We start from the raw sequence: 21,894 nt of genomic DNA, 5'->3' as shown, positions 1-21,894 counted from the left end.
AAGTTCTAGTTTTCCAAAAAAATATTGAACTATGAAAAGATGAATCCAAATATGAAATCATAAATCATCTCCACTCATCACCCAATAAAATAGGAGGAAAGGAATGTTGTACAGTAAAATTCACTAAATTTCAGTTGTCATTCAACAATCCAATTTATCAGGTTCAAATCGTTGAATATCACTTTAAATTCCCAGCAATTATTGACTATTTCTTTTTAACTTCCATCCAAGTTTTGGCGACTTCATTCCGGTCCTTGTAGATATCAAGACTTTTATCCCAAAGAGCAGGTCGGTTGCAAACTGCAGTAAGCAGCAACAGCTCCACATCAAACTCAGACATCGCGTAATGACAGGTGTCAAAGTCAAGTCAAGTAAACAACTGACAAGTCAACAAGTGTCAACTGGAGAAGTGAGTGAGCAAGCACAGTGCTGCCATAATGCGAAAAGCATAACCATTGTACCAACTATTCTAAATTATCTTACTGTATTTCGTGAAGCCATGCTTTGTTAAAGCCAGTTACTCAGAAAGCGTTTTTTTGTTGTTCGATGTTTTGTCGTCCTTATGAATTCTGTTGAAGCAAACATAATGTTATTTAAGAAGTTGTGCTGAACCTGTATAAAGAATTCATAGAATTCTTAGAATTCATAGGAACGGTAAAAAATCAATTTTACGAAAATCGATGTACTTGTAACTGGATTTAAAATATCAATACGATAATGTGCTCTAATCACATAAATGTTTAAGTGAAAACGTTGGGCGCAAACCTTCTGCCATGAGGAGACAAATAAATTTATGAAAAGCTTGATAGCTTGAATAGTGATCTGATATTTGTACACGTTTTTAGTCTAAGACATAATATGTCTTAGACTAATTTTTAATGTTTCTTCAATCGGCAGGAAAACTTTGGTTTTTCAAAGTTATCTTACTCCCTTATTTTAGGTATTTTCAGAAATCAAGATAAATAACCTACCAAATTTCCTACACGAATACAGTGTAAGTTGTATTATAATAGCTACAGTACTTACGTACTGTATAGTACAGTACCTGTTCGTTTTTACCGTATAATTATATGATAATAGAAAGCTTTATTAAAAACAGCCATAACTTCCTTGTTTTTGGATATTTTCGAAAACGGGACTTACGCCCTAAAGAATTTGGGGTCGCTGAATCCAAATCCGAAATCAGAAATCTTCCATCTATATTTTTAAGGAAGTTAGACTTTGAGAAAAAGTGATGAGTCATACTTTTGAGCAAACGTCGGCGTTGTTGTTAGATCTTGCCTCTGCTTGCCTCGAGGGGAAAAGACGTGACAAAACGAGGTTCCTGGATAGGAGTCACCATGTGAAAGACACGATTTGACTCAATGTACTTCGACAAAAAAACGTGAACACTGTTCAGTGTTCAAGTTGCACGTCTCCTATCGTGTGAAAGTAGCCTATCATGTGAAAGTAGCCTAAGCTGTACTGGACCAATCAAATTGATTTCCTTTGCAAAAAACTATCCCGCAGCTTATACGCTCTGAAGAGACTGAGGCTTTGTGTCAGTAAAGAAGTGCTGATATCAGCCTATTACGGTTATTTCATTCTCACTTGAGCTATGGACTTCGCCTATGGGGGAACTGCAGTGGTATGAAGAGGGTTTTTGTATGGCAGAAAAAGACAATCAGATGCATCGTTGGTCTGAGGAATGATGAATCATGCAGACAAGCCTTCCCAGAACTTCAGATAATGACACTGCATGCATGTACATATTTTGTAATCTGATGCACATGAGAGAAAATGAAACCAACTTCATACGACAAGAGGAGATTCACAGCTACGCAACAAGACAGCGTGGGTTCCTGACAACACCTCATATTCGTCTCAACAATACCTTCATGAGTCACAAGTTCCAGCAGTTCCGAATCTTCAATAAGATGCCCCAGAGAATTAGACAACTACCGGAACCAAGATATAAGGCAGTTATTTGCAAGTGGCTGAAAGAAAAAGCATTTTATGATTTAAATGAATATATGAACTACACTGACATGCCTAGTGACAATCAATGACAGCATAGATTATATGTGTATATATTGTATTTTGTTCTTTTTCAAACAAAATGACGATGCCTATTGTACAGTGTTGTATTTAATGGCAAATAAATATTCTTATTCTTATTCTTATTATTAGCCCCCTATTAAAATTTCTGTTCAGAAACCATCCCCAATATTCACACAACATATCCCCAAAGTTTCATGCCTTTATGTCAAGTATTTTCCAAATCTACAGGGAACAAACAAACATACAAACAAACAGACATTCATTTTTTTATAAATAGATTTCCATTCAGCTCAAACAAAAGCCTCTCTAAATGAAGGTAGAATGATAAGGATTCAGTTCTGTTGTTTTAACATTTTTTCATGTTAATTATTCAGGTGTATTGTCACAATTCTCCCATCATCGACATTGTCATTATCTTGCAATTCAATGCACTCACACTCATTATTATTTGCTGTGTTCTCATCTTGAAATCCGCTATCCGCATCAATCACATTGACATACCACTGAAGTGTCTCCAGGCTTCTCCAATTATTTCCAAAATGTTTCTCTAGTAGTTTAGCAACATCTGTTAACTTTTCAGGCTTCAATGGAACACCGACAGACATGACTGTTGGATTTATGTCAGCAATAGAATGATTCACTTTAATAATGGGTCTCTCTCTTCCGTCAATAAACCATATCCAATCTCTCCTCGGACAGTCACATTTCCTGACTTTGTTTTACGTAGGATGATGCGTCTGCATTTAGAAATTTGGAAATGAAGTTGACTTGCCGATTTGACATGCTGGATTGCCTGCTCTCTCCAATTGAGTAGTTTCCAATCTTTTTCAACCAGCTTCAATTTCCCATACTTCTTGAAGATTTCATGATATTCCTCTTTACAAATGAAATTCTGTTTCTTTTTGAATTCTTTCTCCAGCAGCCCAAATACTCTATCAGCTGGCATGAGAATGACCAGTGACAGGGTAAATTATTTCCAAATCTTTTATTGACTCTGGCGCATCAATTGCAAGCCACTTCATGCACATTGTCACAACAATTACATTCTTATTTTGACCAGCGCATCCATCTGCAACCAGTCGAATAGAATTACAATCAGACAGATCAGTTGTTGCACTGGAAGACTTCTTTGCCTCATTCTCAGTCCATGAATAAATTGAAACATTGTCACGTTTCAATGAGTCAGTTGATAATCCTCTTACAACAGACAAGTTTAGCAATACAGTTGACTGGTATAGTAAGCAATTTGGTCACTTACTTTGGGAAGTACCAGGTTTTTCTGGCAGTCAAATGAAAAAATAGCACAACCTGGTGGTTTCTCTCGCAGATGGTCAAAAAACCGATTAGCTTGCTTCTTATGCAGTTTTAATTTAAATTGCAATTCAGATTTCTGAGCATCGTTTTTCTCAATAGAGATTCTTTGAGTAAGTTCAATGCATGTACTGCACTCGTCTACAGCAGGTGCTGAGAATCCTATGTTGAACAGTTAACACAGAAAACTTTTCTAAAAAACACTCTGTCACTTGTTCATTATCAGGCTTATCATTATTAAACATTGTCCATAATTTCTTCACAGATAGCTCTGAGGGTAGATAAATGCGTGTACTTTTTTCCCTTGCATAATGTGATTCACAAGCCTTCAAGGAACTGATAAAAGACATAACTGCCTCTCTTTTACTAGCAAATTTAGCTTCCTTGTGATTCCCACCCCTGGTCTCAACTGGAACATGGTTAATACCTTTCTTGAACTTCGTAAATACACCAATAACTCGATGTTTGGTAATATTCAATACATTGAGGAAAGTATTTCGGCAAACTTTCAGATTGTTCCCAGCTTGGTTCACAATGGTGTATTCATAAATTGTATTTGCCCTGACTGGTAATTTCACTTTTCTTCTTGGATTCGGTTGCTCTGCACGGCAGTATTTCAGGATAAAAGAGTCCTGCTTACCTTTCTCAGGGATTGAATAAAAAGCAGCATGAAAATCTTTCACATCACGCATTGTCAGCAAAGTACATTGAAAGCCAACCCTGTGATTGCATGTCGGGTAGTTGGGCAGTCCTTTAGCACTATACCTGCAACAGAGAAACACAGAAAATTTTTAGATAGATTACAAACAAGAGTAGTACCTGTATAGCAAACTTCACCTGAATTAGTGGATGTCAGGATACTGTTTTCTGTTGTCAGCTCTGCCAGGACAGTCTGCAAGTGGTCTGCAAGACTGTATTGAGTCGAGAATAACACCAGAGATGAACCAATATGCTCTCAAAGACTGTTCACAGACTGTCCTGACATAACATAATACCAATTTCTGCCAAATTAGGTGGAATCTGCTGTATACCTTTCAGTGGTTAATACTAGAAACCATAAAGTACCATCATAGGCTAGTAGGCTAGATAATAAGTATATTTTGGTTGAATTTTATCTAGGTTATATAATAATGTTATCTTTTCTCTCATATGGACAATACTTTTTACTGAGTATTACGTTTTTATTTGATCACATAATGATTCAAAACAGGAAGAGTAATGACAATTGAGCTCACAAATTCAGTATTGACAGGTAGGTCTTCAAATTGAAAATTCTTTAAAATTCACAGCATAGTACATAATGAAAACATTATGAACTGATTAAGAATTAATTCTTATAATTTACTGATATGAAGATTAGTTCTCACTGTGAATAATAATTTAGAAATTGAGTTTGAATGTGAGTAATAACAATATGATAGTGTATGAGTTATGCTTACTTTTTTCTCTTTTCTGTGTTTCTTTTCCATTTCTCTGGCTGTGATTTTCTCTTGCGAGCACTTTCTGGATCAACCAACTAAAAAAGCACTTAAAAATAGCAAACTAAAAGTCGATACCTCCTTTACAATCTTTGCAGTAAACACATGTATACGCCATGACAGTTTTGTTGGTCACATGATCTGATACTCCTTGCTCATTGGTTCTTCATCTTAGTATCTACAGATGTCCGTGTTTGAAATGAAGCATTGTAACAGCTGTCCGTTTTTGAAACAGATGTTGGAAAACATGGATGGAAATAGCATATAAGAAGCCGTTTTTGATCGAAATGGAATGCACCATTGGAAAGAGCGCCAAAAATACTATAAGAATCAATAGTTAGTTGAATTTTGACCAGGTAGTCAGATGTCCGTCTTTGATATTAGGCTACTACTACTACTACTCTTTGATATTATCTATAATAATTAAAGTAAAGTATAATAAGTAAAGAGCTGGCTTATGCACGTACGGGATAGGAAAATTATGTTTGACGCATCATCACGTCTGAACTACTGGACTAATTAACTTGAAATTTTGCTAATAGATTCTTAATTAACCAAGGATGGTTATAGGCCTATTTTCAATTCTTCAAAATTTCATTACGTTAAGTTTAAAAATAGATCCTTGCGAAGCACGGGTTCTTGCTAGTATTATATAAAGAATGCTTTTTCTCGATAAATTCAAGGTTCTCGAGATTAAATGGTGAACTTGAAAAAAGTCTAAAATTTTGGGGGTGAAGTCGCCCTCTGCGTGTCAGCAAATTGCAGATTAGAATTTATAGCGCCACAAAATACAGATTTTATCGAAAAAATTCTTTCGGGGCTGTTTTATGAAAAACGACCATTTGACTGGACTATAAGTTGTTATCCTATTATATTAAGCGAGCAATTTCTGTATATCTGTTTATATTTTTCTATTTTTATATCTGGTTATATGGTTATTTATGTTCAACGGATCTCGGAAACGGCTCTAAAGATTTTCACGAAATTCGGAATATAGTAGGTTTATGATATCAAAATTCGATTGCACTAGGTCTCATCTCTGAGGAAACTCCCTGAAGGACATGAAAAGGATAATTCATCCTTGGAAAAACAGATGATTATTCCGTTGTCTGTCGATAACAAAAGAAGTGTGTGCCTGTGTAAGAGATGAGCTGTGTAATCAATTAGCTTATCGTATCTCGCGAGAAATCTAGAAATTTTAATTGACTCGATCAAAATACAGTAATCTGATTTGTTGACATGAGATGGTATATATCATAATATTCAAAGTTAATCATTATTTTACAGTTCTAAGTGATTATAGTGAGTGTTTTTTTCTTATTCAATTTGGTATGTAAGCAATCTAAATTAGAAGTTTTATGTCCTTCAGCGAGTTTCCCCAGGGATGAAAACTAGTGCAATCGAATTTTTATATTATTAACCTACTATGTTCTGAATTTCGTAAGAATCGTTAGAGCCGTTTTCGAGATCCGGTGAAATACAAACATATAACATTTAAACATCTAAACAGTATTGCTATAGGATTTAGAATACCTAAACTTGCCGTCATTATATATTGTATGAATAAAATCGTTCCAAATTTGTATGTAAAATTGCTATGCAATATTCTTTTGCAATAAAAGAATATCAATGATATTATTATTCAACTTTTTATAAGTAACCTTTAAATTTAAAAAGCGAAGCCTCCCTTACTTATCTTTTAATATCCTATTGAAATATTTGTCATGTAGTTTTTCCTTATGTAATGTAGTACTTTTTAGTCCTCCTGAACAAGAACGGGTGCACTGCTAGTCTCAAAAATAATTTCAAAAAGATTCTTTATTTCTATTTTAAAAGAGATAAGAAACGATGGTGTATATTTTTACAATATTATGAAAACAGAAAGAATTCCTCACAAGAACAAAGGTAAATAATATCCTATGGAAGATTGGAATGTAGAATTAGAAATTGGGGTACTTGGGGGGGGGGGATTACACTTGGATTGAGGGGGCATTACACTTGGATTGGGGGGGGGCATGCGCCATTGCCCTTGGGGGGGCTGGGCACCCCTGAGCTCCACACATCTGTGTAATCACTTGACAGCTGATTTATGATGAATAATTCTATAGTCTGATTTTACTTTCCTTGGCATATTACCATAGGTAAGGGAAGTATTGCTTTCCGAAAAAAATTAAGGTACCCCAATTTCTAAATTTCTATACGTTTCAAGGTCCCCTGAGTCCAAAAAACTGGTTTTTGGGTATTGGTCTGGAAAGTATTGCTTTCCGAAAAAAATTAAGGTACCCCAATTTCTAAATTTCTATACGTGTCAAGGTCCCCTGAGTCCAAAAAACTGGTTTTTGGGTATTGGTCTGTATGTGTGTGTGTGTGTGTGTGTGTGTGTGTGTGTGTGTGTGTGTGTGTGTGTGTGTGTGTGTGTGTGTGTGGTGTGTGTGTGTGTGTGTGTGTGTGTGTATGAGTGTATGTGCGTCTGTGTACACGATATCTCATCTCCCAATTAACTTGAAATTTGGAACTTAAGGTCCTTTCACTATAAGGATCCAACACGAACAATTTCGATCAAATGCAATTCAAGATGGCGGCTAAAATGGCGAAAATGTTGTCAAAAACAGGGTTTTTCGTGATTTTCTCGGAAACGGCTCCAACGATTTTGATCAAATTCATACCTAAAATAGTCATCGATAAGCTCAACTGCCACAAGTCCCATATCTGTAAAAATTTCAGGAGCTTCGCCCCAGCAATGCAGATAGATTCCCAATTATCAGGCTTCAGATACAATTGAAACAAAAAAAATCAAGTGGAGTAGATTGAGCATGAAAATCTCTACAATTAATGTTCAGTAACATTTTCACCTAAAATTGAAAATAAGCTTTAAATTCGAAAAATGTGATTATTCAATTGCAAATTATTGTTGATTCTATTAAATCATTCACTATGAAGAGATAGCAGACCTCATGTATGTCTCCAGCGTTATTGCCCTGTCACCAGCTGGCTCAATTCTTTGAATAGTAGACTTGTGATGCGCGGGAACACTAGCGTCAGGTGATCAATTTTCATAACGGCAAGGAAAGTTGTGTGAGTGCGCCACACCAGATTTTTTACTCTAATATTGGCGTATGAAGGAGGCTCCTTTTTCCTTTTATATTATTCTTGAAATGCAAAATTTCCAATAACCTTGTATATACGTCGACGCGAAATTAAAAAAGGAAGAACATACCTGTTAAATTTCATAAAAATCTATTACCGCGTTTCGCCGTAAATGCGCAACATATAAACATATAAACATTTAAACATTAAGAGAAATGCCAAACCGTCGACTTGAATCTTAGACCTCACTTCGCTCGGTCAATTATTGATCTACATTTGTACAATAGATTGTAAACGTCACATGAAACTCAATCAAACTCATTCAATGTGATGTTCTCTGATTTCTGTTTCTTCGAGATACAGTATCAGTATTCAGTAATGTGAGGCGGAGGGGTTCAAAGCTCGAGGCCCCATTTTCAATCCCTACAAAATGATCGGAGAGAAGTTTTGAGTTCGATCCTACCTAGTAAAAGTGACCGCTAGTTGTTAGTAGCCCTATAAATAGTGATTATTGGATACTATACGTATATTTTGGTATAAATTGTTGAAATCTAGACTGAAATCCATTCGAAATTATATTATAGAGGAATTAAATTCCATCATTTTTCAATCTCAACATCTTCATCACTTCAATTTCCAAGTAGTAGGAAGTGCATCTCGAAAAAAGTTCAAAAAAGAGGGGCTTCGTCCCTCAATTGAAACCTGTAGGAGGAAACCAAGTACCTACTTTGTACCACACATAAAACATCCTATTTTTTGGATACATTAAATCTTTACACATACATCCGCTATCAATCATTATATTTGGTGAGTCTATAGCATAGACTTTATAATGCAATTGAGAAAATATAGCCTAAGAAGATATCCTATGATATAGGACATTTATGGTCCAAATTTCACTATTAACTCGAGCCGATAGTTCTAGTAGTTGTGAAGCTATGTGACGCTGGTAATCTCTCATACTGTGCCGTTCTTACACTCTCACCCGGCCAAAACAGTGATAATAAACAGTAGTCGACAGTAATTGACTTGAGTTAACAAAAAATCGGCTTGGATTTTGAAAGTTATGAATTTGTAAAATAAACTACATATACCATGGGATACCATGGGTCCGTTGTCCGTCGACTTATGCTATCTTTTTTCTATGATAATGCTCTACTGTCACAAACATAAAACTCATTTTTAATCTTGTTTAGAAAACAATTCTGAAGTGAGCATTTATAATCTAAGCAAAAGATAAGCATTCCACTTGCTCCTAATCTAAAGAAGGTAACTCTATCAAGTTTCGACTCAGCTTCATCGAGCTATTTCCATAGGGAACTCTCTCCAATGACGAGTTCTAGGAGATATATCTAGCAAACTGTTTTGCTCTAAAAAAAGAGAAATAATCAAATTTTCCTATTCAATTATGCTGATGTAAATTTCAAATTATTCCATACATTTATGAAGAAATAAAGTAGTAACAGTACAATGCTGCTTATTGGCAGAAGACTGTTGTCATCCTCCTCACAGCTGTTTGTAGCGTTTTACCACATTCCTTCACAGATGCAAGTCTCGTATTCTCACTGGTTGTCACGCTTTAAAAAGCAGTTTAGTCACAATGTTTTGTAACTCCAGTTCATTGTATCTATCAAGTGCATCGCTCGATGCCCAACTATTGTGTCAGAGTGTTGAAAATCTTATAGAGTAGCTTTCATCACATGATTAAGATATGAACAGAAATCTGCTATTCATTTCAAGTGGTGCAAGGCATTTGCTTAAAAAAATTGTCTTCTCAGATGAGCCGAACACATTTTCATGATGTGATTTTTATGCTGGTTAAACACTTATACGGTTCCATTTGGTTCGGTTCGTTTTCTGTCCGTTGCCGAAAACGAATGAGGCCAAAAAGAAAATAATTTGAGGCAAACGTGTTCTTTCAAATATGTCACACCTTTAGGATCGGATATCTCGGAAAGTATGATAGATATGAAAGAATGCGTGGGATGAGTGTTGTAGGGAATGCTGTAAGCTTCAATTTTGGACAGGATCGATAAACATGTACATCTTATCTTACGGACGTTTGTAAGACACATGGTTTTCGAGATATTTGCGAAAAACCAAGAAATGGTTCCTTAGAACTGCCCCCACTTAGAACCTACCCTCTTAGCACAGGGGGTCGGGACTTTTGATGAGTTGACCTCCTTACTACCTAAAACAGAGCTGTGGGGACAAAAATCTTCTTCCAAACTTTTCCCTCTTCACCCGTTTTTACTTTCCTTGCCCTATTACCATAGGTAAGGAAAGTATTGCTTTCCGAAAAAAATTAAGGTACCCCAATTTGCAAATTTCTATACGTTTCAAGGTCCCCTGAGTCCAAAAAAGTGGTTTTTTGGTATTGGTCTGTATGTGTGTGTGTGTGTGTGTATGAGTGTATGTGCGACTGTGTGCACGATATCTCATCTCCCAATTAATGGAATAACTTGAAATTCGGAACTTAAGGTCCTTACACTATAAGGATCTGACACGAACAATTTCGATCAAATTTAATACAAGATGGCGGTTAAAACGACGAAAATGTTGTCAAAAACAGGGTTTTTCATGATTTTCTCGAAAACGGCTCCAACGATTTTGATTAAATTTATACCTAGAATAGTCATTGATAAGCTCTATCAACTGCCACAAGTCCCATATCTGTAAATTTTCAGGAGCTGCGCCCCATCTATGCAAAGTTTGATTTTAGATTCTCAATTATCAGGCTTCAGATACAATTTAAACAAAAAAATTGGAGTGGAAAAGATTAAGCATGGCAATCTCTACAATTAATGTTCAGTAACATTTTCACCTGAAATTGAAAATAAGCTCGAAATTCGAGAAAATGTGATTATCCAATTGCAAACTTGGCAACTGTTGATTCTATTAAATGATTCACTATGAATAGATAGCAGACCTCGTATGTCTCCAGCGTTCTGTCCTGTCACCAGCTGGCTCAGATCTTTGTTTATAAGTAGACTTGAGATGCGCGTGAACGCTAGCGTCAGGTGATCAATTCTCATAACGGCAAGGAAAGTTGTGTGAGTGCCCACACTAGATTTTTATTTTTCATAAAACAAACTTTTATGACGGGAGTTGCCTCTATCAATTATTGATCCTATTCATCAAGACTAATTTTGTTTGTATATCTGACAGATCGCAAAAACTGCTTAAACAATCTCGATGAAATTTTAATAATTCAGTATGATATATGGAGGGTATTTTCAAAACTTCAGGAGTGTCCGTTGTGGAATCTGTTTGCGAAGAATGAGGAAATTCGGCCAAAATTTACCTTGGCGAAAAAAGGGATTATTTATTGAACGGCCATTGTTGCTTTTCCTAATGTAAAAATATCTTCCATAGAAGTAAGGCGCTTTTCCCATGAATCAATTATTCCCAAACATTGATTGTTTTACCAAAGATAATAGAAGGTAGCTTTTGATAAAAATATTGGAGAATATGCATAACAGTTCGTTGACTGTCAGTATTCCTCATTAATACCACCAACGCTCCCCATTCAAACAATGCTGACACAATGATGTGAATCTTACTATGATTTGTTTACTTTAGATCAGATGAAGATGATAATGTTGTGTTGATCGCTGCTGTTTCGATTTCAATCATGTTTGACATTTTTGCTTTTGATGCCAGCTGTTATTATTATTATGTGAAATAAGCTCTCATTGAATGAAATCATAATATTAATTGAAGTCAATATTGAACAGGCTTTTGTGCTACTGGGCCTGATATTTTCATGTTTCAAAATCAGCTAAAATCTAAATCGAAAAAACATAATATTCCATCAGCTGCTCCTATTTCCTTTCATGATGTCATTACATGACACAAGACAAACCTATTGATATTGATAGATCACAAGTAAATACTAAAGCTGCGTTTACACCGGAGTTAATAACACGACTTTTAACAAAAAGTTATTAACTTGACTGAATCGTCAAAAGTTTCTCTTCAAAAAAAGTTAATAACTCATGTTTCTAACAGAAAATTCCTTGTTATTAACATGATCTTGTTATCAATATAATTGACTTCCATATGATTTCATTTAACGAGATTATTCATTATAATAGCCGGAATAAAACGCAAAAAATTGTCATCAAAATACTTTAAATTGAAACATGTGTGATCATTAACATAATGATCTTCATCTGATCTAATGTAATTATAATGCGTTTACACCAGAGTTTAAAACAAAAGTTTTCAACATAAGTTAATTACTTTGTCACGTGTTTAGTCTGCAGCTGTGGTTATTAGGGAACAGCTGTAGTTGTAGGGTAGTAGTTTTTTAACGTATGGTTGCGGGGAAGATAGTAACCTGTTATTAACAAAAGTTAATGCGATAGAAGAGGCTTTTGTTATTAACATAACACATTTCCAAAAATCTTCTTCCAAACTTTTCCCTCTTCACCCGTTTTTAGTTTCCTTTCCCTATTACCATAGGTAAGGAAAGTATTGCTTTCCGAAAAAAATTAAGGTACCCCAATTTGCAAATTTCTATACGTTTCAAGGTCCCCTGAGTCCAAAAAAATGGTTTTTGGGTATTGGTCTGTATGTGTGTGTGTGTGTGTGTGTGTATGAGTGTATGTGCGTCTGTGTAAACGATAATCTCATCTCCCAATTAATGGAATAACTTGAAATTCGGAACTTGAGGTCCTTGCACTATAAGGATCTGACACGAACAATTTCGATCAAATTAAATACAAGATGGCGGCTAAAATGACGAAAATGTTGTCAAAAACAGGGTTTTTCATGATTTTCTCGAAAACGGCTCCAACGATTTTGATTAAATTTATACCTAGAATAGTCATTGATAAGCTCTATCAACTGCCACAAGTCTCATATCTTTAAAAATTTCAGGAGCTGCGCCCCATCTATGCAAAGTTTGATTTTAGATTCTCAATTATCAGGCTTCAGATACAATTTAAACAAAAAAAATTGAATGGAAAAGATTAAGCATGGGAATCTCTACAATTAATGTTCAGTAACATTTTCACCTGAAATTGAAAATAAGCTCGAAATTCGAGAAAATGTGATTATCCAATTGCAAACTTGGCAACTGTTGATTCTATTAAATGATTCACTATGAAGAGATAGCAGACCTCGTATGTCTCCAGCGTTATTGCCCTGTCACCAGCTGGCTCAAATCTTTGAATAGTAGACTTGAGATGCGCGGGAACACTAGCGTCACGTGATCAATTTTCACAACGGCAAGGAAAGTTGTGTGAGTGCGCCACACCAGATTTTTGATTATCTATTGCCTGGACTACCGTAGTAGTCCACGTAACGTGTGTGGAACCTTATTTGTTTGCTGTTTCCTGGCAATGAAATCAAACCTGATGAAACCTATTCGTACCGAGGGGGTTTTCGGTATGGGCAGTCTCTATTCGGTAATGAATTCAAACCAAATCACCATGCCACTAAACAGCTGGCAATGATGAAAACATTATTCCGAATGTCATTGTGCTGGAACGTGATCGAGACTCTACCGGTCTGTCCACTCCCAGTCCAAAACTTCACAAAGTGTTTGTGTCACATGAGTGCGACCCAAACTGAAAGGTAAAACATCGACCTGACCGGTCTGTTCGTAATCTTACATGGATTTTTTATAAAATCAACTGTTTCGAGTAACTATAATATTGCCGAAACATCACATAGTACATGAAACAATTATGAATGAGTAATTTTGAGAGTCAAATTACCGTAATCTCTTCTCAATATTCTACACAAATCCACTTGAACTTGATAAACATTCCGCACTCACAGTGTAGATCCACTTCAACCACTAGCAAAATAATAAAAATCTGGTGTGGCACACTCACACAACTTTCCTTGCCGTTATGAAAATTGATCAACTGACGCTAGTGTTCACGCGCATCTCAAGTCTACTATTCAAAGACCTGACCCAGCTGGTGACAGGACAATAGCGCTGCAGACACACGAAGTCTGCTATCTCTTCATAGTGAATGATTTAATAGAATCAACAGTTGCCAACAGTTTGCAATTGAATAATCTTATTTTCTCGAACTTCGAGCTTATTTTCAATTTCAGGTGAAAATGTTACTGAACATTAATTTATTGCAGGGATTTTTATGCTCAATCTTTTCCACTTCAAATATTTAGTTTAAATTGTATCTGAAACCTGATAATTGGGAATCTAAAATCAAACTTTGCATAGATGGGGTGGAGCTCCTGAAATTTTTACAGATATGGGACTAACGGCAGTTGATAGAGCTCATCAATGACATCAGCTCATCCATTTTAGGTGTAAATTTGATGAAAATCGTTGGAGCCGTTTTCGAGAAAATCGCGAAAAACCCAGTTAAACCCAGGACCTTAAGTTCCGAGTTTCAAGTTATTCCATTAATTGGGAGATGAGATTATCGTGTACACAGACGCACACACACACACACACACACACACACACACACACACATACAGACCAATACCTAAAAAACACTTTTTTGGACTCAGGGGACCTTGAAACGTATAAAAATTTGGAAATCGGGGTACCTTAATTTTTTCGGAAAGCAATACTTTCCTTACCTATAGTATAGGGCAAGGAAAGTAAAAAATATCGAATGAGATGGCTGGCTCAGATCTTGTGTCAGAGTTTCAGTGCGCACCTGATAGAAGGGCTCCTGACGTGACTATACTACTGGTTTTTTAGGCAAGTTACAATTACAGCTTGATTCAATGAGATTACTTGGTCGCGCCACCAGCTGGTGCATCAAAAGGTCGGGGCTCACTGCTACCACACTTTTGGTGGTGCGTTTGCTGGTGCTTCCAAACCTAGTGTGACTTGTTCCCATTTTCTATGATATCGCATGGTGGAGCCACAATGGCCCAAGAAAACTATCAAACTTCATTCTAATGCCGGTGTAACGAAATATTCTTAGTACTAAAATATTCGAAATATACTAATATATTTAGTATAAATATATTCGAAATATACAGAGTCTAATATTCCGTATATACTGAAATATACGAAATATTCTTACGCAAAACCAGGTTTGCGTAAATCTGCCGGTTTGTGCAAACCTCTGTTCACACGACAGCAACTTTAACAGAAATCTCAAGAGAGTCACACCACAGAAGAAATGAGATTCTATTCAGTAGGTGATTGATTGTGTTGTTCATGTTCCTCACCCGCAATGGACGAGCTACTCTTGTGGTCCATCTATGTTATTTGCCTTTCAAAAACTATTAAAAGAAGGGGGAAAAACCTAGAAGTAAGTGGAGTTGGAATTGGTTGGAAAAGAAGGGCTTATCCCATATACAGTTATTGAGAGAATTGCTGTAAATGTAAATTCACACTCAAGATTACAACAATTTGAATCAATAGAACATAACAATGAAAACTGCAGTTTAAAATCAAACTGGAAGACTGTAAAAAAATCAACTCTTGGATTCAAAAAGAAAAACACAAATTCCATTCTTCAATTAATGATCTTCCACCGAAAGAAAAATGGTCTGCTCTCAATAAGTTATGTGGAAATTCCAATAAAAAAAAGAAAATTTGATTTAAAGATTGAGCATAATGACACTTTTATCACTAATGAGGGTGCAGTTGCTGACTTATTCAATTCGTTTTTTTGTGAATGTATCTAGAGAAGTGGCAACCTTGATAAATAATGATGACCATAGAATAGGGGAAGAATATAATAATGTTTACAGAGTGGATCATTGTCCTAGATCTATTCCCCTTGAGCCATTAATTTATAATAATAATAATAATAATAATAATAATAATAATAATAATAATAATAATTGGCCTCCTCATCACCCCTTATAGCCAACCCGTTCCACCACATGGCGCCAAGTGACTAGTAAGTATGCTTAGGCATTTTCGTGAAATAGAACGGCACATGGCCTTGGTATATTGCAGCTGTCAAAAAAAAAACATTTAGAACTCGTATCACTCGAGTATGTTTTACATCGATCGGATTTTCCTCTTAAAAATGTTGGGTGCTTCAAAAAAGTCAATTTGATTAGACAATTTATTGCCAACTTCAATACATCTCTCCAGAGGGGAGGTACAGCTTCTTAGGAAAGCGTGAAATTGATGATAGTGTCTCAAATTTCTTGGAGGAACAACAACTCCAACTCATCGATCACCATTATTCACTTGCCCATGAACACATTTATATAAGAACATCACATCAAATTTGGTTCTTCTCCATTCCAGAGATTCAAATTTCACGGTCTCGCAGAATTGTCTGTAAGAGGGTTCCTCCATGTCTGGCATGAGTCGTTTTAATACAAGATGCACAAATCTTCTCTGAGCAGATTCAATTTTATTGGGTGTACATAGTCTGTCTCTGTTCCAAATAATAGAAGCATACTCCAGATGACATCGGACAAGTAAACAATAGAGGGTCTTCATTGTGCAGGGATCCCTGAAATCTCTTCCAATCCATCTCATAACTCCAAGTTGTCTTCTTGCCCTTGCCACAATATTATCAACATGCACAGTGAATAGAAGTTTACTATCAAAGGTAACACCAAGATCCTTCATACTTTTGACGAGCTGAATATTTGTGTTTGCAATTTTGTAACAAAACCCAAGAGTGTTAGTCTTCCTGGAGAAGGTCATGATGAATGTATTTCCCACATTGATAGGCATAAAATTCCTCCTAGACCAATCCAAAGCCCGGTCAATGTTGTCTTGCGAGGATAAGGAGTCTTCTCTTGACTTGATTCTCTTGAAGATTCTAAGGTCGTCAGCATACATCAGAACCTCACAGTCCAGAACTCCTAGAATGTAATTCATAAAAATACTGAAGAGTAGTGGACCAAGATTGGAGCACTGAGGAGCCCCAGACGATGTTGTGAAGCTTCTGGAAGTGGCTCCTCTGAATCGTACACAAAATGTTCTATATTCAAGATATGACGTGATCCAGCCAATAAGATCCTGATTGAACCCGATATCAGAAAGCTTTCTAATCAGTACAGAATGGGGCATCTTGTCGAAGGCCTTCTCTAGATCCAAGTATACCACATTTACTTGCTCTTGATTCTCCACACATGGTCCACATATGATAAGAAATTTGCCAAATTAGTGGTGGTGGATTTTTGTGGCATGAATCCATGTTAAGAGTCAGTGATGGTAGTCTTTACATGGCTAAAAATATGCCTGTAGACAACTCTCTCAATTATTTTTGAAAAAGGGTTCAGAATAGAGATTGGTCTGAAATCTCTTATACTGTTGGATCTGCTCTTTTTAGGGATAGGTACAACAACAGAGTGTTTCCAGACACTGGAAATATTCCCATTAGGAGACTGCTTTTGATAATCGATGTCAGTACTGGAGAGATTAGATAACTCAAATTTTTTATAATGGATATTGGAATTCCATCAGAGCCTGGAGAAGAATTTTTCAGGCCATGAATTTCCTTAAGAACGTCCTTCTCATTCACATCAGGTAATCCAAAAGATGATGAACTGGGGATATCATTGACTGGATTGCAATGAGCAGATGTTGAGATCTTTTTCTGATTTAAGGAGGAAAAGTAATTGCTCAAAAATTGTGTATGGTTCAGTCACAGTCACCTCATCAACTGATATAGTGGATGGACAATTATTAGATTCTGTCATGTTGTCCCTTACATATTCCCAAAGCATCTTGTCTGGGTTTGCAGATATGTCTCTGTCTTTTGAGTCATAATGGATTTGTCTTGAAGTAATTGACCTTTCACCTGAGAGCGGAGAGTAGAATACTTTGAGTAATCTCTGTCAAGCAAACTCTTTTTGTATATCTTGTGTGCTTTTTTCTAGGCATTTATTATCCTGATCAATTTGCCTGAGAGCCAACTGGGATAAGCTGACCGTTTAGGTGTCCTTTTTGGAATGCAGTTATTCATGGCTTTCTTTTAGACATCAGTTATTGTTGCTGCGGCTCCGTTGGAATCATTATAGTCCAAAATGTTGTGCTAATCAGTATCTCTCACCTCCCCATGTAGTTCATAATAGTCTCCTTCCCTGAAGCAGTATACTGCTTTTGGAGTAGTTGGTGTGTTCGCAGCAATGTTCTGAACATTTACAGCAAAAGGTGGATGATAAACATACGGGGTAACAAATGGTGAAACGTGAAACTGAATGAGATACAACAATGTTCTTCAGGTTACTGACCACCAAGTCAAGTACACGGTCATCATTTGAGCCCCTATTGAATTGATCCAAGCAGTTCTCTTCCAGAAACTGTAATACTACTTCGGCTCTTCGTAGTGCTTGGTAATGAGCATTGGGAACAAGAGAGTAATCCATCCAATGAACAGCATCAGCATTGAAGTCACCCAATATAATCAGGTCCAGTGAGTCACCAACCAATTTTTCACTCAGTTTTTCAAAATATCTGCTCAAGGATGACAAATCAGAAGTGGGAGAGACATAGTGACAAGCAATCAGAAAATGATGCCCAGGAAGTTTGATTTCAATCCAGACGACTTCAGGTAAGAGTTCAAGGTCCAATCGCCTCGTTGCAGGTAGGGATCTTTTAACAGCAAGCAGTGAGCCTCCTCTACCTCTAGTCTGTCCTGTAGTATCATATTGCCTATCAGCTCTGAACACATTGTAATCGGGTGGAAAGAAGCTTGAGCTATTATGTTGATCGCCTAACCAGGATTCAGTTACAGCTACAATATCGAAATCATTACTTACAACTGAAGTAAGAAATTCCATTGACTTTGTTCTTAGACCTCTGACATTTTGATTAAATATATTCAAGTCCTTCATTGCGAGCGTCCCATTGAATTCACACTAGCATTTCCGCCATCAGGCTTATAGTTGGAATGAGACAGTTTCCCATAGAATGGAGAGATTATAGCTCCTTCAGGCCAGGCATCAGGCTTACAAAGTTCAAGGAATACATTTTGAGAGACAAGTACATGAAAAGAGCTGTAAGAGTCTGGAAATCGTGATTGGAGTTTAGTACATGAAACAAAACCTTTTGATATAGTGCTCCAATGGATTTTCAATATCATTTTCTTGTTTAATGTTTTACCATCGTGCTACATTTATGGTTTTAAATTTTTATCTTCATTCTTTATCCAATCAGGAGATCGTGGAAGGCAATTGTACGAGGGCAATCACTTATACAGCACAAGAAGTACAGCAAATTAATAATCTTCTAAGGCCTCCTAAAGCTTACAACACTTTTTTTCAAAAATATTTTGTCTTTCTTAGTCCTAAATTGTTTAATAATATGCCTGATTACATAAAAAGTGTTAATAATATTCTTTCATTTGAAAAACAAATTTTCAAGTGGCTTCTCTCTTCTCCTCCTGAAAATATTGAGTTTGTTCACTGTCATTGGTTAACTTTGATTTTAGTAACAAATGAAATATATTATTATAATGTGTGAGTGGTGTGTGAATCTGTGCATGAATGCAGCAATTGAAAAACGTTTTTTTTTCATTTAAGATACTCCTACTTGCAAACAATTTTAATAATTAAGCAAGTAGTATTCCTTTTTTTGACATCTTGTTAGATAAGTATGCAATTTTGAAAAAAGTTTATTATTTATATTAACGAGTACAATGTAAAAAATTAAGCGATGCTGTAATAGTTGTTAACTGTTCATGATTGAAAAATTGTTTTGTTCCAAATTATTGTAGCCATGTAGCCTATTGATGTCAAAATAAAAACCATTTGATTTGATTCGATGATATCGTAAAAGAAGAGATTAATAAGTAAAGATGGAAGGAGATTAATTTGTGTTGTCACAATTCGCTGTAGCGAAGTCTTCAGAGAAATTTATAGCATTATTAAGTGAGAAATAAATTATTATTATGATAAAGGTTAATTAGTTCTATACCTCCACCACCTCCTTCCCCACCACCTCCTTCTCCTCCACCTCCTTCTCCTCCACCTCCTCCACCTCCTTCCCCTCTACCTCCTTCTCCTCCACCTACACGATCTCCCGTCTACACGACGCAAACTTAGCGCAAACCTGGTTTGCGCAAATATCGTTGTCGTGTAGACCGTCTTAACATAGAAAAATCTATTTTACTCATGTAAATCAGCAATGAAAAGTCTGCATGAATAGATTTAAACCCAAACGAGAATGAACAATTTGAAAACGTTCACATGATACAGAATGGGATGAGAGCCTAGTAATGAAATTTAGTATCTGATGGAAAAAAGTATAAGTCTATATTGAAAGGTATTATCTGTATTGGGATTTAAATTACGGATGACACGCGATGGAAAAACTTGACAGAAGAGGAATTCGATAAGTGAACCTCTCAAAAAATAGCCGAGTAAATGACTGACCAATTGCGGACAGTAGCCTAGTCTGTTGCATTGCTTGGATACTTTAAGAATGAGGAAAGCGGATTAGAAAAAGTGAGATGGTGTAAAATTGGGAAAAAATTGAAGTGGAGTTCAAGGTCTGCGATTGGCTAGTGAGGAGCGAACAAAAAGAAGGAGACAGAGCAAACTGGATCTATAGTAAACATGTAAATGGGCGGATGATAGTCTGGGAAAAGCAGCAGAAGGAAAAGGAAGGACAGGCTTGAAAAAGTTGCCAGACTAAACAAAAAAACACTGACTCAATAATGCAAGTCTAAACTTTTTATTCTAGTACAGGATAAACAGAAGACTTAGTTGAAACTAGCTTCCGACTTATGGAGTTATGTCTTCGAGGCGGTTCAATTGATTTTGAGGTTCAAAATGTTGAGATTGAGTTATACATTGAAATTCCAACCATCAAAATGCACTCAAGAAAGATTGTCTTCAGTGATCGAAGATTTATGTGATTGACTAATTATTTGAGAAGAGTGTAGTGATAATATTATATTATAATAATAAAGTCTTGACAATACCATTTCAAAAAAACCCTGAAACGTGAAATCACAATATTGTGAATGCAAATGACAGGGCTCTCTTATCATTGTTCAGTGACTTTACTCTCATTTTAATGAATGGACGAATGCTGAGTGACTTGAGTGGAGAATTCACATATATTGGAGGTCTTCAGTAATAGATCTTTGCGCAGTTTCAGCTGATATAATAATTCCACATGTAATATCATTTGAGGTTCGTCCCACAACCTTCTCAGACCATCTGCCAATCGTACTTGAATTGAGAGGGGACCAACTGGATAGTCTTCACGAGAGTACAAAAATTATGCCACTGCTGCCGAAGTTAAAATGGAACTCACATAGGAAGGACATCTATCGGGAAGAAATCATTGCGTTGGTGGTGAGTTTGGATGCAGACGGCGAGCAGGATGGGGATATTATAATATTCAACTTAGGTGCTTCACCAGTCCAATATATGAGTGCTTCCCACTAAGAAGTATTTGACCAGATAGGCAGACCTCCTCTTTTAATAAGCCAAGTTGGTTTGATGACGATTGTAAAGCTGCGAGGAAAAAGGTTTCTGATTTATTGAACGTCTTCAGAAGTACAAATTGTGAAGCTATTAAAGAGCAGTATGTGCAAACGAGGCATCAATATAGACAGTTGTGTACTAAGAAGAAGAAGTACTGGACCAGTTGTGTGGAGAGTTTCAATACTGTCTCAGATGCCAAGGAGCTCTGAAGTGTGGTTGAAAAGCTGAAGAAGTCACAGTTTCTCTCAGGCGCAGGTATTTCTATTGATGACTGAATGCAGCACTTCAGAGATCTCTTGAACCCAACCATTTCCTGTGAAAAATTTGTTATGTGGAGCCCAAAACTTTGGTTATGCCAGTTACACTGCACGAACTGAACAGGGCTCTACTGAAATTAAAGGATAAAAAGGCGCTAGGAGATGATTGGGTTCCCTACAAATTCTACAAAAATGCCCTCACGAGCTTCAAAGAGAGACTGGTCAGTGTCTTCAATAGGATATTGGATACAGAAGTCGTTCCAGAGTCGTTCAGGAGTGCAATAGTATTCCCGATTATCAAGAAGGGTGACAGAAATGTACCCTCGAACTATAAAGGCATTTCATTTGGAAATACTGTTGGA

At 36.4% G+C, this 21,894-nt stretch overlaps 1 protein-coding gene across 1 annotated transcript; it reads right to left on the bottom strand.

Moving 5' to 3' along the window:
* Positions 1-3,079: 3,079 nt before the first annotated feature.
* On the bottom strand, positions 3,080-21,585 carry LOC120353140. Its single transcript, XM_039435878.1, has 4 exons — positions 21,460-21,585; positions 4,791-4,867; positions 3,918-4,116; positions 3,080-3,109 (listed from the first exon to the last, which is right to left on the bottom strand). The coding sequence occupies exons 1-4, from the start codon at positions 21,583-21,585 to the stop codon at positions 3,080-3,082; spliced, it is 432 nt and encodes a 143-aa protein (XP_039291812.1).
* Between the last annotated feature and the right edge of the window lie 309 nt (positions 21,586-21,894).

The sequence above is a fragment of the Nilaparvata lugens genome, chromosome 1 (assembly GCF_014356525.2).
Source record: "Nilaparvata lugens isolate BPH chromosome 1, ASM1435652v1, whole genome shotgun sequence".
Classification (NCBI taxonomy): Eukaryota; Metazoa; Arthropoda; class Insecta; order Hemiptera; family Delphacidae; genus Nilaparvata; species Nilaparvata lugens.
Note: the sequence above shows the minus strand (reverse complement) of the source record. Positions and strands in the feature narration are given on the sequence as shown.

What these genes read in the sequence shown, in the direction of transcription:
- LOC120353140 (XM_039435878.1), bottom strand. Translation starts at nt 21,585, where the DNA reads ATGGTTGGGTTCAAGAGATCTCTGAAGTGCTGCATTCAGTCATCAATA. An exon ending in GCTCCTTGGCATCTGAGACA is followed by an intron (nt 4,868 to 21,459) that starts GTATTGAAACTC and finishes GTGCTTTTTTAG; the next exon opens with TTGGTTGATCCAGAAAGTGC. An exon ending in AACACAGAAAAGAGAAAAAA is followed by an intron (nt 4,117 to 4,790) that starts GTAAGCATAACT and finishes TCTCTGTTGCAG; the next exon opens with GTATAGTGCTAAAGGACTGC.